A 22027-nucleotide genomic window follows, 5' to 3' on the forward strand; every position below is an offset into this window, starting at 1 on the left:
TTCAAAACGGAGGCGTCTCAATCGTTGTTTCTCTTCGGTTGAATTGTCTATGGAGCCAGGGAAGCAGCTGAAGGACATGGATTCCAACAAGTTGAAGGGTGAGATCAAGAGGTGGGCTAAGGCTGTTGTTGCATATGCACGCCAAGTCAGTGGCCGTTTTGGAAAGTCACATGGCTAAGTCACAAATTAAAGTTGATGGAATAACAAGTTCTTATCTAAGGGCCAGATCACAGACATGGCTTTTTGAATTTGTTTGATGGAAGAAATGTTGGTGGAGTTTGAAAATGAGCTTTACATCAACTGGTTTTAGCCTTGAGAATTGGTGCATAGATGTTAAAGTGGTGGTTGTATATTTGTTGTGAGAAGCAAGGTGAATCAAATAATTTTTTTTTTTTTGTGAATCATATAATTTTGTGTTGGGATATCCATTTGTATTGACAGGAATCATGCCCTGTCAATTTGAAGGTAGAATGCCAAATTATAATACATTTAAATTTCACAAAGTGATATTGTAAATATAATCTGGAATTAGAAAGTATTTCTTTTCTCTCCATTGAACTGCTAACTGCCAAATTATACTGTGATGCGTGAAATGTATACAAATTCTGCAGCACATGAGCCGTAGTATCGTATTTGTATATTGAATTTTCATAAATTCTATGTCCAATAGATATACTGCTACCATTTTTTAACTAATCGTATACCTGCTTTTCTGAAATGGATACTTATACAAGAATATTGACACCAGTAACATGTTTTCCTTATAAGTATCTAAGTGCAAGTTGCAAACACCAAAGGAAAAGCAATTGGGGTTGGAAATAAGAAATATTAGGGCCTGTTTATTTCTGTTCACTTTTAAAATACAAAACTGTCATTTTGTTTTTAATTTGTTCCTTGTTTTCAAATATTTGTACCAGAAACATTGAAAACATTTTTTTCTTCGTTCTCTCTATTTCCTATAGATTTACAAGAAGGTAACAGTTTTGTAAATCAAAAGTAAAAACGGATAATAATGAAAACAATCTAAATGTGTCCTAGTCAAATCGTCATATATAAGACAGTAACTAAACCGCTAAGAGATACACTTTGTTCTGAATTACATTCCTTTCTCTAGTACACACAAACTCGAGTGTCTAGAAATATTTTCAGGTAGCCACCACTGCTGTGTTGTCAATTTGTCATTCATCACCTTTGGTCATTCCTCAAATTCGTAATCAAACAACTATAATGAAATTTAAATGCCTCAAAAAGATACAATCCTTGTTTCACTGACTTCTTGACAAAACTTGTAGTAATTAGTAATTTTCTTATGTACAATTTAAAAGGGAGAACACTAACTGTAGGGTTGTATGAACTATTTTATAGGCACAGGAGAGGGAAGATAAACAGGTCAATCAAAGCAAAATCCCTTCTTAATATACAATTCAGCCATGGAAAACTGAGACAATAGAAAGACAATCCAGCATAAGCTTTCTTTCTCTCGTGTTGAAGTGGTAATGAAGTAAATAATAAGCTGGAAAGGCATCATTCCAATTTTTTCCCCTCTCTAAATGTCTTATCTCCTCCGGAAATAGTCCTTAAAAGCTTCTTAGAACACATATCCTGTGCCTGTGTAGTGTGTTTTGCACGGTTGGCTCTTACCCAAGCAGGTTCCTGCAAAGAAAACAGTACCATAAGCTTGTTATCTCTCATTAAGCATCTTTGAAATGGAAGAATGATAGTGGATGGGAAGCAAAACAATCACCTCAGGAATGAAGCGAGAGAGACCGAACTTAGTCAACAAGAGGACATGCTCCATGATTAATATTGCCGCAAGTCCAGGCTCTATTTTCCATTTTCCCTCCTCATCATATAGCCATGCTAAAAGAGCGCAGTTGGTGCATATAGACATCAATATAAGAAACTACAAAATGAAGAATGTTCTTAAATTAGAGTTATATAAAAATCAAGTGTATAACTCAAGGTGTAGATATCTCTTCCATATAGTTGGTTATTTGGTAAACATGTTTTTCCAATTTATAATTAATATGAAGTGGATTATGCAAAATAATTGACAAGCACCTTCCAAAATATATAAATAAATACCTGAAATATGTTAAGCCAGGCTCCTACTGTTGCAGCGGCACGAGGAACAGGCCGCCTCAAAATCACTAGCAGCTTCAATGCATCTGTCCTGATCTCCATAAGGTTGTTCTGACCATGGAGGGAGTAAGTTGTCAACAATGTAATATTTTATAAAAGTCCGAAATGAATTAAAGAGCATTTATAGCAATGACGAAGGCACAAAAGCAAGTGAAAACAAGGGAGGTAGATAAAAGCATTTATACCACAGCAGCAAAAGCAAATGCAGGTGGGAATGCGCAAGCAAACATCAAAATCATTCCAAACTGCAATGCCAATTCTAAGAAATCTGCAAAACAGGATAGGATAATGTCAGTCTTGGAACACTTCTTGAACATGATGAGAAATCAAGCCTTTTTAATTTAGACTTCTACACACACATGTATATCTAAATGAAACTATTTATATTCCATATGTTCAAGAATTAATTAAATACCATATACAATTTAAAAGTGTAATGAATTTGGAAGTACCATCAAATAACCCATCTTCAAGCTCCTCACCAATGCTAGCAGAGTAAGAGAGCTTCAGGTATTCTTTTTCTACTCTAGAAGTAAACTGGAACTTTTCTCTTGCTTCTCCTTTCTCATTCTTCTTGTGTCTTGAGAAATAAAATAAATTAGCTATTGTATAGTGGTAACTGGTAACAAGGTAAACAAAATAAACCCAGCATACTCCATGTCCAAGGGGATGAAAAGGCTTACCGAACCCTGTACTTTTTATAGCTATACTTGAGATAAGGCAATGAATTTTCCACCAAGTTTTCCAACACCTGGAAATATGCTTTCTTTTACTCTTCTATGTTAAAGGAAAAGCCCCAAACTAAAGAGAGGGAGAAAAGTAGAAAAGTAATGGGTAAATGGGAGAAGGGAGAGACAAAGATAACATGAGAAAACTTTTCTCTGCAACCTCAGACAGAAGGAGTCGCTGAATCAACACTTGGCGAAGAGTTGAAAAATTACGATGCAACAAGGCATGATAAAAGATTCCAATGTATGTCTGCATAAAGTACAGACCAAACACCTGTGGGAGAAAGTAAACCCCTAAGTTCAATGTTTAGGATAAAGTGAAAAAAACAACATGGTATCTATTAATCCCCATCATTACCTTGTAGACCAAGCTATCAGCCCGTTTTTCTGTGTTCTCATTGTTTTCATTCATGATAAGTTTGACAGACACCTTGCCACCAATCTTGGTAATATACTGAATGGCGAAAAGGTATACAGCAGTGAGCCCAAACCTGAAACCCAACATTAAATAAGAGTGATATTAATGAAGTATTGATCTCAACCAAATATAAGAGTTTATATGACTAACAAAAGATACTTATTAGCATCAAATTACAGATTATTTAGTAGAGACAAGCTAGTGCCTTCCTAATGGGATCTAAATCCACAAGTTCAAATTTATTTTGACAGTACAAAGAACAGAATTCGTGAGTTTTACGTGGGTGACCGAGAAGCTTGTGGGACTAATGTAACAACAAAATGAATCTCAATTTTATGTTCTTATTCTCAGGTACAACACTAAAAAAAAAAAAAGTCCACATTGACATGTATGAATCATGGGATAAATTGCATTTAGAAAAAACACACTCAACAGAGAAGATACTAAGTATTCATAGAGACATAGTATATCGAGAACAAATTGGATCACACAGTTAACGATCCTGGTGGTGTTATGCTTTACTTCACTGGATGGAGTTGAACTTTTAGTTTGACAGACACAAAACTAAAGTAGGGTAATTGCTGCTGCCTACTACAGAGTCAAAAAGGAGAAAATGAATTAAAAACAGTCACATTGATACTCAAAGGGGCTGACATATAAAACAAAATCCTTCAGAAAGGTTGAGAGCCCCATCTCAGTAAAGATGTGAAAATAAATGTTGCAAGAACTAATAATTATACGAACAAAATGGAAGATCCTTTAGTTGAGATTCAAGAATGAAAGAACAAAATAGAATGACTGGAATAAGAGAACAACACAGAGAAAGAAATTCCAAAAATAAAAATAACAGAATATTCAATTAACACAAACAAGTAGAAGTAAAGAAAAAAAATGGTATGCATTCTTACTTAATTATATCAGAATCAAGAACTTCATAAAGATGAGCATATGCCAACTCAAATGGTAACTGGAGGCATATGATGCTGAAGATAATGATAGCATCATTTCTGAATCGCATAAGACGCCCAAGCCACTCATGTCTCTGGAATATTTCCTTCTCTTTAGCTCTATCAGTCTCAAATACTTTCATGAGTTCCATTGGGGGCTGCCAGGAGCTCGACTTCCTGCCTGAAATCTTGTATCCTTGGTCAGCTGCAACTATAGAACTAATAGGCCATCTGCAACACCAAAACACGAGAGAGAAAAAGATGTGAAGGAAGAGGGAAGAATCTCAGCAAGCAAAGAAGTGATTGCACTGATCCCAAAAGAAGTAAAAAGTATAACATTACCTGGCTAAAAGTGCAGAATTTTTACGTTTCCAGAACTGAGAAAACATTATAGCCCAAAGTATCACCATGATGAAGAAAATAGGAAGCACAACTAACTTCAATGACCTAAAGTGTAATAAGAAGTCATAAACCCACTTGACTAGATGCAACACTAAAGAAGTGGTAGCATAAACACCCTCAGATTTGCTCACCCAAAATCTATCAATTGCAAAGTAAGCCCAAATGCAGCAGGGAAGAGCATCCACCGTGTGAACATTCCAAGAAAAGCAAAATAGATTGCAATCTGCAGATTATTCATTCCTTCATTGGATAAGGAGAATAGATAACATCATTTTCATATAATGTTATAAAGCTCAGAGTCATAGTCACACAAACCTTTGCCCCATAATATGAATAAATCTCATCGATTGGCTGACTAGTGAAGTCCCACCATTGAAGTGCCCAACTTCTAAGAAGTTTCTTTCTCTTCTGTTCATCTATCAACCAAAAAGCAATATTAGTCCAGGTTTCAAGTCACACCAATCTAGAGAAAAATTGATGGCACATGTGAGTTAAAACACCATGCAAAGGAAAGACTTGCTTAACAATTTCCACTGATTCCAATTTTAGAAGCAGATTCTCCCCAATTTCCCAATGGATTTCTTTTCCATCAAATTTAAGGGTTTTTACTGACTTGCTGTTGTTTACCTGCAAATTCAATTTTACAAGAGAACGAAAATGTTAAGACATGTCAAATTGTCAATAGGAGAGTTCATACAAGACTGCAATTCCATGGTAGTCATGGCCACACTACTGATAACAGCAACAAAGTTAATGAGCATGCCACATTTTTCGTTTTCATCATCACAAGAATGCTTTTTCCTAATGTTTTCTTGAACTAGAAAACTAAGGCACCTATAATCTGAGAATCGGGTAAAACAACAAGCGGCATGTGTGGAACTGGCTAACAAGCACAACAAATTACAAAGAGGGATTTCAACTTGAAGAAACGACAAATGGCCACAGAAAAAACTCACTATTCCATATATCAAGTGACAGTAGCACTGAAAACGCTCATACCAACTGAAAACAGAACCATCAGGTTGTTTCACAAAAGCTTCAACCTCCTCAACCTCAAATTGCAAATCCATACCTGTCATTTATTACAAGACGCATTAACACAAACATAGGAATTGTATAACCACTCACATGCTAGTTAGCACTTAGCACCATCTGACACAGTGACTTAAATACTATCGTAACAGGCAGAACAGATGCCCCCTTTGAGGGAATCGCATATACCAATAAGAGTCCGTTTCTTGATTTGTAGTTCAGCTGCAGCCCTCCCCAACGTCTCCAAAGGTGCAGCCAACTAAACAAATGACAAGTAAGTTTTAGCCACTCATCAAAAAGCTTAAATTAGACACACATAACTTATTAAACCACAAGATTGATAGACTATGGTTCATAAAAAAAAAAAAAAAGAAGATTGATAGACCATGGAACAATATCATAAGAAAATGCCTTTTTTAGAAAGAAAAAAAAAAGAGACTAAGATTCCCCTAGACATACCAAAATGAGAAAAAAAAAAAGAAATTGTAAACTGTAAAGCATAGAATTGGATGAAAGTGACCAATGAAACATATGGAGTTTTTAAACATAGAGAGGAATTGAGAAAACCTAACCTTGATGAACTCATCTGCAATGCCAATAACTCTCTCAACTACAAATCCCACCTTCTCAAACTCCTTTACAAGGACGTATGCACAGTCACATGATTCATCTTTTTCCTGAACCACTCTCCTAGGAATCACCACCCCAATTTCAAAAACATGTTCTTCATTTCCATGCTTTTTCATCTTCGACCCCACTAACCCAATACACGTGAGAAAAAGCCAAAAATAACAACAAATTACCTCCCTTCCCTCCTTCAACTATTCAAAGGAGCATTTGTTTTCACAAAATAAAATAAAAAAAGCTTCAAATGAGCAGAAGAAAGATCCGTTTTTGGCCAAAAGGGGTTGAAGAAAATGCCATAAAAATGAAGAATTCCGAGGAGAAAATCAATGGGTGCGCTGTGTTGGAAAAAACTAGCACCGTCCAAAGGGTGGAAAATTGAAGACGGTGTGTTGTATGTGTGGGGTCATACAAACTGGAATGACGAGAATTCCTAAGGAAAGGTTTTAACTTTGAATTGAAGTAAACACAAAACTAAAAAGGTGGTGATGGGAAAAAAGACGGAAAGAAGGAAAAAATACAAAGAGGATTAGAACGAGCTTGAGGAAGGTGTCATAACTCATAAGCCTACCAAAATGAAACGGCCATTCTCAGCAGAAACCTCTCTCAGGAGGGACAGACACAGACACATAACATTAACACAGGGTCTTGTCCACGTCCATGCTTGCTACTTTTGTGCCTTTCTCTTTTTCTTTCTTTATGTAAAAAAAAACAAAAACTTTACCAAAAGTATTACAGTATATTTTTATTATTATTATGAAATGAAATATTTACAGTCTTTCACAACTTAATCAACTGGTTTTAATTAAGTTTTTTTAATATTTTATTTATTTATTTATTTATAATACCAAATTCGAAATTTTGTTTAAAAAGATTTAAATTTAATTTCATTCGTACCCACAAATGTTGGTGTATATATTTTACATATGTTATGTTATTACATTATTTATATTAATTAAATTAATCTTTTAAAACTTAAATCATCATCATCATAGCAATTTCCATCATATCAAATTAATCTTTTAATTACTAAAAATCGAAAATATTATCATATTAATATTGAATTTAATTGCTAAAATAATTAAACTAACATTCTATGACAATTTAATTTACTGATAGATAAATCTTTGAAAGAAAATATATAATTTTTATTTAATCACAAGTCCTTGAAAAATTAAAATAGTGATGCAAAATAACTTTTAAGAGACTAATTTAGTCGTTAATTTTTTTTGAAAAAAATTAACAAAGTTATGTGCGTATAAGATATAATAGTATTAACAGAAATTGAATGATAAAGTTGGCATTGTAATTGTGAGCTAGGGATTACACGTGCTGCATTTAAAACATAACCGTGGTAACATAATGGATTCTGCTGCATGTATGTATACCAACTGGATCTGAATGAGTAGACCCTGTAATGGCAGCTACTAATGTGATTATTAGCTTACAAAACCTTGTTTCTCGCGAGGCTGATCCTCGAGGTATATTTGGTTAATTCTTCTTTCTCCCTTGTGCTTCACATTTATACTTATTTTATCCTTACTTTAATCCTGTCTTCTGCATGTTTACTTAAAATAAATTATATGTAACTATCAAGAAGAAAATGAACTAAAATGAAACTATGAGCACACCTTTGATTGGAGCCTATTCATGGAAACCTTTTGCCTGTTTTATTTGCTTGAAATGTAGAACTTGTTAAAGCTTTTCTATGGTAGAGATAATTGAACATAACTATAGTTCCAAGAATCATTATTAATCATATGCCAAATAAGAGCATTATTATATTTTATGCAAGAAACTGACTGATTAGTTTGGCTGGAAAGTTAGCTTGAATGAGCACCATATGGAGTTGAAAACCATCGAATATCTGGATTACAAGACAGTGTCCTGCTAATAAGTGTCTCGTTTACTAGGGGTGGGAAAAAATAAGGACTTGTAGACCATGTAAGGTGAAGCTTTAATACCCTTGTCAGAGAAAAGGATGAGCAAGAGGAACACAACTTCACCACAAGCTTTTAATGACCATAGAGGCATATATATGGGATCTAGACCTTTAGGATCGATGTATGTATATGTTTGTGAACCTTTTTGTATGTGATAATTGCTGATTATTTAAACAGATGAAAGGTTCGATTCCTGAAGGACTTAATTTACTTCTTATGCTGAGAATCTTCTGTGTCTTCTTTACGTATGTCCCTACAGTTTCAAAGCTCCAAGGAGGTGCTGCATTCAATGTTATTCCAGATTATGTCATCATTGATGGCACCTTCCGAGCTCTTTCTAGAGAAACATTGAAGCACCTTAAACAGCGCATTGAGCAGGTTTGTCAAGCAAAGGAGAAGAATAGATTCATTTTGCAAGCATAAACCTGAAATCTGAAATTAATGATCTGCTCTATGATACATCATCACCTCATTAATTAATCTGTTGTTTTCTTTCTTGTGGTTGTTATACCAAATAGCTTGATTAGGATTATGATTATGAGTTTTAAGGGTGAACCTTTACATAACTGCAAGAATGAGATTGTTGTGTTGCCTTGTGGCCTTCACGTTTAAGGCTGATTCACACATTATATATATGCAGGTTATCATTGGTCAAGCTGCTGTGCAGAGGTGCAATGCAAATGTCAATTTCCATGATGAAGAGAAACCTTTATATCCTCCAACTATAAATAATGATGACTTGCACAAGTTTTTTGTTGATGTAGCTGGGAATTTGCTTGGTATCAATAAAGCTAATACTGACGCAAATAGACTTGGCCGCTGAAGACTTTGCTTGGAATGAAGAATGCTTCATTTGAACCGGTTGCGCCATTACATTCACCCTATCTCGTAATCAATGAAGATGGACTTCCCTATGGGGCTGCACTTCATGCATCATTGGCCACTAGTTATCTTACAAATTATCAGCAGGACATAGCCAGGGTAGTCGGGAAATATTATGAAGAATTATAAGTGTTAATAATTATCAAGAGCCATTGTAGTCTTATTTCTTGCAACATTAACCTGATATGTGAAAGCATTGTTTACAGTTTTAATTGTTGCATGGTTTAGATTCCTAAGAGCGCATTTAGCTAACGGGAAAATGGGGCTAATAAAGATAAGAAAAGACTTCACAGTCCTTATGGAGAAGACTTTGGAAGAGGTTTTGTCTCATGGCTTCGTCTATGGGAATGGCTTGTTTTAAGAAGTAAAAAAAAAAAAAGAAGATAAATGGAGTGCTAGCTAGGAGTACACAATCTGACATATATTTTAGCTTACTCTATTGATTAAAATTTATTAAAAACTGTAAAATTTAAGAGAAAAATTCAGTATATAAAACTTGAGACTCACCAAATAAATAACCAGTAACACTACAAGAAAATTCATTATCACCCATGGACATAATTTGTGGGTAATGTAATTTTCTTTTTTACGAATTTCCTACCAATAAATATTCGTCAATAATATGCTTGCATGAAATTATTATTGACGGATATTATGTTTTTGTCAATAATTACTGAGGATGGCTTAATCCATGGGAATGTTGTGAAGAAGTACCTACGGATTTGTTCGCGGATAATTACTCACACCAATAAATATGTTAATGTTGTGTCGTTAAAAACCACTTAACAGGTGAATCCATTAATGTGAAGTTGTCAACTTAACTAATTGTATATATTAAGTATGTGGCTTGGGTTTGCAACTACATCAAATTATCGGAGGGGGAGCTTTGTTGCCAATAGTAGTCCTATATGCCTAATTAGAGTGAAATTGTCTCCGGTAGAAGATACATATAATCTATATCAAATATAAGCATGTTAGATATGACTTAGAAAACTTAGTTTTCCTATTTTCATCATTGTCTCATACTTTGAGTTGAAATGATAAATAAGTTTTTAAGTGATATTTTGTGTCATTTTACATGTATTTTCTTGATAAAACTCACGTTTAGACATTAATTTTGTATTACAAGAAATCAAGAGTATAGCTACTCAATTGAGTGAAAGAGTTGAAAATTATATGATTTTATGAAGGTATGAAGACTTTGCACTTAATAACGGTCATGGTAAGTAGCACGACCATGACAAGAGCATAATTGACTTTCAGAACAACGTCAACCATCTAACAACGATCGTGGTAAATTCCACCATGGTTGTGGTAAACCATGAGGGCCACAGTCAATCCACAATGCCCAAGAGCTTCAACGTCACTATTTTTTTACCATGATCGAGGTAGATTTTACTGTAATCGTAGTGTACCTTTTCATACTGATATATATTAGGAAGCTATAAATAGGGCTTTGAACTTTGTAAGAAAATAATCTTTTGATCACTTTTATCTCTTATGAATTTTGAGAGAACCTTTATGGTTTTTAAGAGCTATGAACCTTTTAGTTCATTGTTACTAAAGTGTATGGTACATTTACCCTGTGCGAGTACTATTTTTATGCATCAAGAAACAATTTTAAATTTTATGGATCATAGTTTGTTTTAAATGGGTTTTTTTTTTGTTTTGTATTGGCCTATGAGCACATTAACCCACATAGAGAGAAATTAGACTTATATAAAAGCTTTAATGTGACATTGATCTTTACGTAGAATAAATGGCCAAGTCATACTATCACGACCCACTCTTGGACCATGACCAACACACAAACTATAATTTCTTTAGCTTGGCTAGCCTAAGAGTACCTCACTCCAAATCACAATTAAAAGACCAATCAAAAGGGGTTATCGAATATCCGACAAAGTTTCCCCTAAAAACAAGATTAATCTCATATTGAATAACCTATGAAAGCATATCATATATATATATATATATATATATAGATCCAATAGTTAGATATCAAGACTACTGATCATAACATAGGCCCTTGACATACTATCCAAAATATCAACTAATAATAATGTTGGTCATATATACTAATCATCAAAGTGTCTTAAAACATCATAATTACACCATAAGCATATTTACATGATAGGATCATCTATATCTCAAAATAAAGAAATTTTCTCTATATTTATTTCTACCATTATCCTTATAATTGCATCATATTGGAGTCACAAAAAAATACTCTCCATCAAATGCAATGGAGGCCTACCAAAAAGATAAACAATTTTCTGGGTAAGTCAGCAAAGCACAAGAAGTCAGCTACTTAACCACCTGTGTATTTGAGGGGGATGAAAGAAAGAGGCAAGTCACGAAGACTTAGTGAGAGCATAAAATACAAAACGGACAGGAAAGGTAGCACAAACATAACACAAGTCTTTACATCCAAAAAGAATTTAAATGACATTAAATAAAAGCAAAATAAATACAACTCGCTTTTAGAAACTATTGTATACTCCCTTGGAAACTTTTAAGACTACATTAATCTTGTATTCAAGAATAATTACTTTGTAAAAACTTACATTCTACTATGTGCACATAGACCATATTATCTTTTCGTTGTGGTGAACGATAATTATAGAAGTATGACATTTAGCTCGTAGATTACATTATCTCTTTCTTGCAATGAACAAATCTTTAGGAGCTATGGATATTCAACCCATAGATTGCATTCTCTCTTCGTTGCAGCAAACCAAAAATACATATAAACTATGAATATTCGACTCATAGGCTACATTATTTCTTCGTTGTAGTGAGCAGTAATCAATCATAAACTCACAATAATAAAAATAAAAGAAATCCAATATCCACTTTTAAATACCTTATCAAAACTATTAAGAATTTCAAAGAATAAATTTCAATCAAACAAAAATAAATATTTTACTTCATTCTCAAGTACTCCTAGAATTCAAAGATCACAAAAGAGTATATTTTGGAGTTTATTTGCTTCTCCTAAAAGAATTTAAAAGTTTCACTAAGTAGATTAGCTATTCACAACCAAAAAGAAGGCAATCAATGTCTTCCAATGTCATTGGGAGGATCAATCACCATATTTTTCACAGAATCTAAGCATTTAAAATAATAAGAACAATAGATTAGACAAAATTTCCAAATTTAACATACATAAGATTTTGAGAAAATCATAATAATTCATAATACTTAGTTTTGTAACTCCTCTCACACAACCCATAGCTAAACTATGCTATAAAACACCCATCTAACTTAATGGGTTATAAATTTACCTTAAAGAGATCAGATAAAGAATTTTAAAGAGATGAGTGTTGTTCCTTTTTACTCCAATCACATTCCCTTGCTGGAAAGTGCCACAAGAATGCAATAAACTTGATGAATTTTAGAAGAATAAAAGATAAGGAGTCGAAGGATGAGAGATGAATAAAAATGAGGATGAAGAGGGAGGATTTAAGAAATGTGGGTGGATTCTTGAAAGAAAATAATTAGGAAAGGGAGAGGGGGAATTCTCGGAAGTTCTAAAATGGGAGGAGGGGGTTGTTTTATTATTATTATTATTATTATTATTATTATTATTATATAAATGTGTGTGTTAAAATGAAATGGTGTGTTTCACATAGTTTCATGTAGGTTAAGTCAAGCCTAAAAGTTGAAGTCTATGACATCCTTAACTACATGCTTTTTATTTTGTTCTCACTTTGGTATTAATAGAGTGTTTTAATCATGTAAGTTTCACTTTTTTTTTTGTTCATTTTAACCTTAGCATGAGTTTTGAAATCCTCTATAAGTCACTTGTCTCAAGAATTAATGTAAAAAGTGATTTTTCTCATTAATTGAGGAACTGACATAGAAAGATTATCACTTTCTACTTTGATCGATTTCACATTCATCATACGATATAGAATGTCCAATACAACCAATAATAATGAAAATCTATTATACCTAATAAACCAGACTTAAACTTTAATTTTTTTACAAAAATTAAACTTATTTAAGCAAAATCTTATCGATCTAACTTATTTCCTCTTCTAATCAACCATCCTAGAATCATTCACTCACTCAATCCATCCAACGGAAAGAGACTCAACACTAAGAACCTTGGATCCCACATAAAAACAATCATGATAAAGTAATATGAAATAACAAGATTTTTTTTATTAGTGCCAAACACAGAATTGAACGGTGAAAAAGCAATATGCTAAAAAACATTGTGTTACGTGTCTCATCCAATAAACATGTGTTGCCAGGTTGGAGTGGTCATCACGATCTTATAAAACAAATCTGACTGTTTGCACTTCACTTCGTTTCATTCTCTCAAACACCAAACCCAAGTGATTATGTGTTCCTTCAAAACATGGTTCAATTTGTTCATCATTTTCCTTGCCTCGGCTGCAACACCCATCTTCTCATTAACAGATTCCCCAAATCAACTCTCCACAAACTTTCTAGAAATTGCCAAGAAACCTGAAGTATTTGATTGGATGGTGAAAATCAGAAGGAAGATTCATGAGAATCCAGAATTGGGTTATGAGGAATTTGAGACCAGTAAACTCATTAGAGAGGAATTGGATAAACTGGGTGTCCCCTATAAACACCCAGTTGCTGTCACTGGTATTATTGGCTTCATTGGGACAGGAAAGTCACCTTTTGTTGCAATAAGAACTGATATGGATGCACTTCCCATCCAGGTTTCATGAGTTTTATGTGTTTTTTTTTTTTTTTCATATGCTTGAACCAAGATTGACTTTTTTTTATGATAGTTTTATGCGTTGGTTCTCTTGGTTAGGTGGTAAGGGTAAGACAACAAAAGAGTTATGTTTGCCCTTAATTAATTAATTCCTAAGTTTATTAACACTTTTTTGTATATTCCATTGATTTGATCTCAGGAAATGGTGGAGTGGGAGCACAAGAGTAAAGTACCTGGAAAGATGCACGCATGTGGTCATGATGCTCATGTCGCTATGCTTCTTGGGGCAGCAAAGATTCTCAAACAACATGAAAAACAGTTGCAGGTTTTACTTACTTTTTATATTGCCTTCTTTATTTCCATTTCCTTTCTATAATGACGTTATGATTTTGCTTTATTCATAGTCACGGCCTAATTGCAAGGGAATTTGAAATAGTATGCTTAAGGCCACAAGTTTTAATTTTGGGTCAGAAATTAAAGAGTCTATCTAGTTTGACTTGTGGCCCATAAGATATTTGATATTTTTTATTTATTTTTTTACTAGGCTTATTATATATGTTACTGTTTATTTAATATTTTCTCCAAAGAAAGATAGAAATAAGAACGAAAAATTGCATATCACTTTAAGTTGGATTGGATTGGATCAAATTTAAATTTTAAACCAAATTGATCAAATGATGAATAAAAAAGAAATTGAAATAATTTGATCAAATGACTTTTCCCTTCAAAATAGATCCAATCTAATATGCAAAAACACATAGTTGGTGCCTTTATTAGTCTACCATACAAAGGACACTCATCCATGTATGCTACTTTTCTATGGATTATTTTTTATCTTGTTTGGTCTGAGACAGGGATCTGAACTGCCTTTGCTTCGTGAGTTGGACTGGAATTATAGATTCCTATTAGACTGTTGAATTGGTCCGATCTTGACAATTTGGAACCAGTTTGGATAACTGGTGTGATATCTGCAAAGCTACTCCAGTGCTTAAGTCACTAAGGGTCCTCCGTAAGAAATATAAAAATAAATGCATATACATGTTACAGTGACATATGTTGTCTTCATCCTCTCTCATGGATCCCTTACAAATTCATTATCTTGTTGTCTAAATAGGGAACTGTTGTTCTTGTTTTTCAACCAGCAGAGGAAGGAGGTGCAGGGGCTAAGAAAATTTTAGATGCTGGAGCCTTAGATAATGTTACTGCTATCTTTGGATTACATGTGACGCCTGACATTCCAGTAGGTGAAGTGGCCTCTAGGTGTGGTCCATTATCGGCAGGAAGTGGTGTATTTGAAGCAATAATAAGAGGAAAGGGAGGTCATGCAGCTCTTCCCCAACTTTCTATAGACCCTGTGATGGCAGCTACTAATGTGATTATTAGCTTACAAAACCTTGTTTCTCGCGAGGCTGATCCTCTTGATCCTCAGGTATATTTGGTTAATTCTTATTTTTCCTTTGTGAGCTTCACTTTTATACTTATTTTATCCTCATTTCAATGCTATTATCAAGAAGGTTTTTACAATATTCTGAGTCTGTGACTGCTAATAGCTACGCGTTCATCCTGTCTTCCGCATGTTTACTTAAATTATATGTGGGAATCATAAGGAAGAAAATGAAGTAAAATGAAATAATAAGCATAGCCTTTGATTGGAGGCTATTCATGGAAAGCTTTTGCCTGCTTTATCTGTTTAAAATGTAGAACTTGTTAAAGCTTTTCTGTGGTAGAGATAATTGAACATAACTACAGTTCCAAGAATCATTATTAATTATATGCTAAGTAAGAATACTATTACATTTTATGTAACAAACTGAGTGATTAGCTTGGCTGGAAAATTGAGCTTGGATGAGCACCATATGGAATTGGAAACCACTATACTTCTCGCTAGTCAAAGCCATCGAGTATCTGGATTTCCAAGACAGTGTCCTGCTAAGTGTCTCGATTACAAGGGGTGGGAAAAAATAATATGACTTCAAGACCATGTTGGGTGAAGCTTTAATACCCTTGTCAGAGAAAAAGATGAGTTAGAGTAACACAACTTTACCACAAGCTTTTAATGACTATAGAGGCATATGTGATCTAGACCTTTAGGATGTATATGTTTGTGAACCTTATTATTCGTAATAGTTGCTTATTATTTAGACAGAAGAAAGGCTTGATTCTCGAAGGATTTTGCTAGTTTATGGTGACAATCCTCTGTATCTACCTTACATAAAGTATATGTCCCCACAGGTTTTGACAATTGCAAAGCTCCAAGGAGGTGATGCTTTCAATGTTATTCCAGATTATGTCACAATTGGTGGCACCTTCCGAGCTTTTTCTAGAGAAAGATTGGAGCACCTTAAACAGCGCATTGAGCAGGTTTGTCAAGGAGAAGAATAGATTCATTTTACATGCATAAACTGAAATATGAAATGAATGATCTAGACTCTCTTATAATGTACATCATCACCTCTCACTTATTTGGTTGTTTTCTTTCTTATGGTTGTTAAATGTAATAGCTTGATTATGATCATTTTGGGTATTTAAAAGGATGTTACATTAAGAATAATTGGTTAGTTTCCTATTACGTCGAACTACTTATTTTAGTTATTAATAAGAAATATGCTGTATTTCATAGGATCAGTTAGAAACTTGTATAAATGTATGTTTTGTTTGTAAGGGAACAATAAAAAACAACTCAAATGCCACCTTTACATCATATTTTATAATTCCATAATCATTGATGTACAAAATGAAAACGAGTTCTGGTGCAGCCGTAAAGTTGCAACCTTGCTGACTAGTTGATTATGGGTTTGAATTCAGAAGCAGCCTTTTACATATGTAAGGGTAAGGCTGCATACCATGACCTTCGTCATACCTTCACATATGAGCCTTCTAGAACCGGAGTATGTTGCTTTTTTTTTCTTTATTGTCATACAAAAAACATGTCAACATAACTGAGAGTAGATGCATTTATAAATTACACAAACATGGGGAATCAAATTCCTGTAAAGTAGTTTTTCTTTGTAGAGCATATTTAATAGTTACATAGTCATAGAACTTGAGAGTTTAAGGCAAAAATCTAGTAGACCTTTACTGTTTTACCTTTTGTTGATGTTTGACAAACTTATGAGTTTGAGGGTGAACCGTTACATTACTGTAAGAATATGATTGCTATGTTGCCTTGTGGTAGGGGCTAAGGCTGATTCATATATTTATACAGGTTATCATTGGTCAAGCTGCTGTGCAGAGGTGCAATGCAACTGTCAACTTCCTTGATGAAGAGAATCCTTTATATCCCCCAACTGTAAATAACGGTGACCTGCACAAGTTTTTTGTTGATGTAGCTGGGAATTTGCTTGGTATCAATAAAGTTGACACTAACATGGAACAAGACATGGCCGCTGAAGACTTCGCATTCTATCAAGAGTTCATACCTGGCTACTACTTCACTCTTGGAATGGAGATTGCTTCATCTGAACCGGTTGCGCCATTACACTCGCCCTATCTTGTAATCAATGAAGATGGACTTCCCTATGGGGCTGCACTTCATGCATCACTGGCCACTGGCTATCTATATCAGCAGGACGTAGCCAAGGTAGTCGGGAAATATCATGATCAATTATAAGTGTTAACAATTGTTAAAAGCTAATGCAGTCTTATTTCTTGCAACAATGACCTGATATGTGTCATTGTTTTACAGTTTTAACAGTCACATGGTTTAGATTCCTAAGTGCTTTCCCTTTAAAGTCACTGGTTGTGCATTTAGCTAATGGGAAAATGGGAGTAATAAAGATAAAAGGAGTGCTAGAAATACCTGGAGACACATATTTTAGAGTTTAATGATGATACACTAATCATGTAAAATAATTTTTCACTTTAATTCAATTACTCATAAATTATTATTAATATGACTTTTAAGATAATTTTGTAGAAATCAACTAAGTTATCATTATTGATGGTTCGTGATTGAATAATAATGTAAAATTATTTTGTATGATTGTTTTTTTTTTCTTTTCTGTTTTAACACACTTTTTTTTTAAACTACAAAACTAAAGGTGATATTCATTAAATAAGACTTGAGACTCACCAAATTTTGTAATTTTTTTCTATCTTAAATCTCTAAAATCCCTACTATCTAGAGAATTTTATATTGTTTTAATCAAATATATTAATTGTATAATGGAAATAATAATGACACCTATATAGAGTGCAAATAAATCTCTATTATAAAAAATACACATAAAAAAGAGAGGGTGTTACTCATACTTTATTTATAATGGTAGTAGCATTATTTGATTTCATGAAACTTTTCAATAATGAAAAGATGGTGTTAAAAAAAATGTGTTTCATCCAATAATGCTTTAGCAAAGTGTGACAATAAAGAGATCAAATCTGTACCAGGTTGGAGTGGATGTGGACCCTCACAATCTTACTAAGCAAAAGAAACAACGTCGATTGCTGTTTTACTATCCTCGTTCCTTCCTTCCTTCTGTTCTGTCTGTTATTCATCTCATTCTCTCAAACACCAAACAAATTATGTGTTTCTTCAAATGGTTCAATTTGTTCATCATTTTCCATGTCTTGGCTGCAACACCCATCTTCTCATTAACAGATTCCTCAAATCAAGTCTCCACTAACTTTCTGGACAATACCAATAAGCCTGAAGTGTTTGATTGGATGGTCAAAATCAGAAGGAAAATTCATGAGAATCCAGAATTGCGTTATGAGGAAGTTGAGACCAGTAAACTGATTAGAGAGGAATTGGATAAACTGGGTATCCCATATAAATACCCAGTTGCAATCACTGGTGTTATTGGTTACATAGGGACAGGAAGCTCACCTTTTGTTGCAATAAGAGCTGATATGGATGCACTTCCCATCCAGGTTTCATCATTTCTGTACTCATTTATTTCTATGCTTGAACCAAGATTTTGACTTTTTATTTTTATGATAGTTTTGTTGGTTGGTTTTATTTGGTTTGGGGGTAAGGGTAAGACAACAAAAGAGTTACGTAATGTTTGCCTTTCCTATGTTTTATTGATATTATTTTTTTAATCTATGTTCCACTGATTTGATGGTGTATCTTAACCTTAGGAAATGGTGGAGTGGGACCACAAGAGTAAGGTACCCGGAAAGATGCACGCGTGTGGTCACGATGCTCATGTCACTATGCTTCTTGGTGCAGCAAATATTCTCAAACAGCACGAAAAAGAGATACAGGTATTACTTATCAATTTATATTGTTTTTTTTATATTGCGCTTCCTTTCTGTATAATGTTATGGTCTGCTATATTTTTTCCTCAACTATTTCTCTTTTCATATTGATTGGAATAGGGGTTGCTAGCAACCTACTGACACACTGTATTATTGATAAAAAAAAATCATTGAAAAATACAAAATCAAGAAAAAGACTCGTTAAAATTTGTGATTTTCAATCAATTTTAACGAATAAAAAAAGAGTGGTAGAGTATGTGTTGCGGGCATTTTTCAAATTGAAAATGTAGGATCACTTCTCACTACTGTTTATTAAATTTTCATTGTAGAGTTCTTATTATGTCAATCTTTGGTTTCTTTCTAACATACGGGTAAATTGTTGTGCATGTTCCAATTACCAAATGCCTGTAGTATCTTCCATCATGCCAATTTTGTAAATTAGAATCATTCTATCATCTGATATGCATGTTAATCATTTTATTTTTTTCAAAAGAAAAATATTCTTGTTTCTAGTTACTGTAACACAATCTAGAAGGAAAAAGGAAAACTTAAAGTAAAAAAGCTGTTTGCAACTATACAAGGACACTCACCCTTGTTTGCCACTTTTCTCTGGATCGTTATGTTCAGATGTCTTCATCCTCTCATGGATCCCTCATATATTCATTATTTTGTTGTCTAAATAGGGAACTGTTGTTCTTGTTTTCCAACCAGCGGAGGAGGGAGGCGCAGGGGCTAAGAAAATTTTAGATGCTGGAGCCTTAGAAAATGTTACTGCTATCTTTGCATTACATGTGATGCCTGACATTCCACTAGGTGAAGCAGCCTCTAGGTCTGGTCCAATATTGGCAGGAAGTGGTACCTTCGAAGCAATAATAAGTGGAAAGGGAGGTCATGCAGCCATTCCCCAACATTCTATAGACCCTGTATTGGCAGCTTCTAATGTCATTATTAGCTTACAGCACCTTGTCTCTCGTGAGGCTGATCCTCTGGATCCCCAGGTAAATTAGGTTAATTCTTCTGGTCAGCCTCTAATTTATACTTAATTTATCCTAATTTTACTGCTAATATGAACTTTTTATGATATTCTGAATCTGTGACTTTGCTAATTGCTAAGCAGTCATCCTGTCTTCTGTATGCTTACTTAGATTACATGTGGAAATCAAAAGGAAGAAAATGAAGTAAAAGGAAATTATAAGCAGAACCTATGATTGCAACCTATTCAGGGAAGCTTTTCAATAGTAGAGATAATTTGACATAACTCTAGTTCTAAGGATCATTATTAATTATATGCTAAGTAAAAATTCTATTATATTTTATGCAATAAACCGAATGATTATCTTGGCTGGAAAATTGAGCTTGGATGAGCACCATATGGAGTTGAAAACCACAATATTGTTTGCCAGTCAAAGCCATTCAGTATCTTGATTACAATGGATGGGAAAAAATAATTTGACTTGAAGACCATATAAGGTGCTTTAAATACCCATCAGTGAAAAGATGAATTAGAGGAACAAAACTGCACCACAACTTTTGATGACCATAGAGGCTTGTGGGATTTAGACCTTAAGGATGCTTGTGTTTGTGAACAATTTAATGTGATAATTGCTGATTATTTAAACAGATGATGAAAGGCTTGGTTCCTCAAGGACTTTACTTGTTTATGGTGACAATCCTCTGTGTCTTACATAAAGTATGTCCTCACAGGTTGTGACAGTTGCTAAGTTCCAAGGAGGTGGTGCATTCAATGTTATTCCAGATTATGTCACAATTGGTGGCACCTTTCGAGCTTTTTCTAGAGAAAAATTGGACCAACTTAAACAGCGCATTAAGCAGGTTTGTCATGGAGAAGAATAGAATAATTTTACAATGCGTAAACTGAAATCTGAAATTAATGATCTCTTCTATAATATACAATATCACCTCACACTAATCTGTTGTTTTCTTTGTTGTGGTTGTTAAACCCAATAGCTTGTTTATGATTATCTTGGCTGTTAGCAAGGATGTTAGTATGTTACATTAAGAATACCTGGTTAGTTTACTTTTGTTGATGTTGACAAGCTTATGAGTTTGAGGGTAAGCCTTTACATGACTATAAAAATAAGGTTGTTTAGTTTCCTTGCTTAATCCCATAATAGTTGGAGCCTTGTGCATCTCGCTTTTTATACATAAGCTAATGAGTTTCTGTTGTAACAAAAGTGTTTGCACTACAGTATTTGTCACTACATTTGTGGTAGGGGCTAAGGCTGATTCATTTATGCAGGTTGTCATTGGTCAAGCTGCTGTGCAGAGGTGTAATGCAACTGTCAACTTCCTTGATGAAACAAGACCTTCATATCCTCCAACTGTAAATAATGGTGACTTGCACAAGCTTTTTGTTGATGTAGCTGGCAATTTGCTTGGCACCAATAATGTTAATATTGAGAAGACACCTATCATGGCCGCTGAAGACTTTGCATTCTATCAAGAGGTCATACCTGGCTACTTCATCATGCTTGGAGTGAAGAGTGCTTCGCCTGAACCGCACCAGTCATTACACTCACCCTATCTCAAAATCAGTGAAGATGCACTTCCTTATGGGGCTGCACTTCATGCATCATTGGCTACTAGTTATCTTCTGAGGTACCAGCAGGACGTAGCCAAGGTAGTTGGGAAATATCATGATGAATTATAAGTGCTAATAATTATTAAAGGCTAATGTAGTCTTGCAACAATGACCTTATGTGGCATTGTATTTCACTTTTACTTTAGATTCGTAAAAGTTTTCCCTTTAAAATGACTAGCATTGTGTTTGGTTGAGGAAAGAAAGGGGGTGAATAAAAGGGAATATGTGAGAAAAGAAAAGAAAAAAAAATGAAAATACTAGTTGTTTTGTTGAAGAGAAATAAAGTACAATAAAAGAAAAATATTTAAATTAAAATTGTTTGGTAGGTAAGAAAAGAATTTAATATTAATAAAAATACGGTATTATTATTATTATTATTATCAATCTATAAACCTTCAGAAAAATA

General features: G+C 33.9%; 3 protein-coding genes and 1 pseudogene across 3 annotated transcripts; 3 read left to right on the forward strand and 1 right to left on the reverse strand.

Annotated features, from left to right (window-relative positions):
• Positions 1–1207: 1207 nt before the first annotated feature.
• Positions 1208–6954, reverse strand: LOC100792403 (anoctamin-like protein At1g73020). Its single transcript, XM_003529692.5, has 16 exons — positions 6242–6954; positions 5859–5928; positions 5594–5709; positions 5138–5264; positions 4953–5053; positions 4769–4860; positions 4578–4682; positions 4197–4466; positions 3229–3361; positions 3031–3144; positions 2826–2893; positions 2595–2722; positions 2328–2410; positions 2086–2193; positions 1745–1903; positions 1208–1653 (listed from the first exon to the last, which is right to left on the reverse strand). The coding sequence occupies exons 1-16, from the start codon at positions 6413–6415 to the stop codon at positions 1525–1527; spliced, it is 1977 nt and encodes a 658-aa protein (XP_003529740.1). The 5' UTR covers positions 6416–6954; the 3' UTR covers positions 1208–1524.
• Positions 6955–7577: 623 nt separating this feature from the next.
• On the forward strand, positions 7578–9421 carry LOC100792932 (IAA-amino acid hydrolase ILR1-like 1; annotated as a pseudogene).
• Positions 9422–13373: 3952 nt separating this feature from the next.
• Positions 13374–17711, forward strand: LOC100784989 (IAA-amino acid hydrolase ILR1-like). The gene is made up of 5 exons (NM_001364125.1): positions 13374–13821; positions 14020–14145; positions 14935–15249; positions 16053–16181; positions 17026–17711. The coding sequence occupies exons 1-5, from the start codon at positions 13471–13473 to the stop codon at positions 17428–17430; spliced, it is 1326 nt and encodes a 441-aa protein (NP_001351054.1). The 5' UTR covers positions 13374–13470; the 3' UTR covers positions 17431–17711.
• A 630-nt stretch (positions 17712–18341) lies between these two features.
• LOC121172631 (IAA-amino acid hydrolase ILR1-like 4) lies at positions 18342–21936 on the forward strand. The gene is made up of 5 exons (XM_026129139.2): positions 18342–18689; positions 18900–19025; positions 19703–20017; positions 20724–20852; positions 21280–21936. Exons 1-5 carry the CDS (start codon positions 18342–18344, stop codon positions 21688–21690), a joined length of 1329 nt encoding a protein of 442 aa, XP_025984924.1. The 3' UTR covers positions 21691–21936.
• Positions 21937–22027: the final 91 nt, after the last annotated feature.

The sequence above is a fragment of the Glycine max genome, chromosome 7 (genome assembly GCF_000004515.6).
Source record: "Glycine max cultivar Williams 82 chromosome 7, Glycine_max_v4.0, whole genome shotgun sequence".
Lineage (NCBI taxonomy): Eukaryota > Viridiplantae > Streptophyta > Magnoliopsida > Fabales > Fabaceae > Glycine > Glycine max.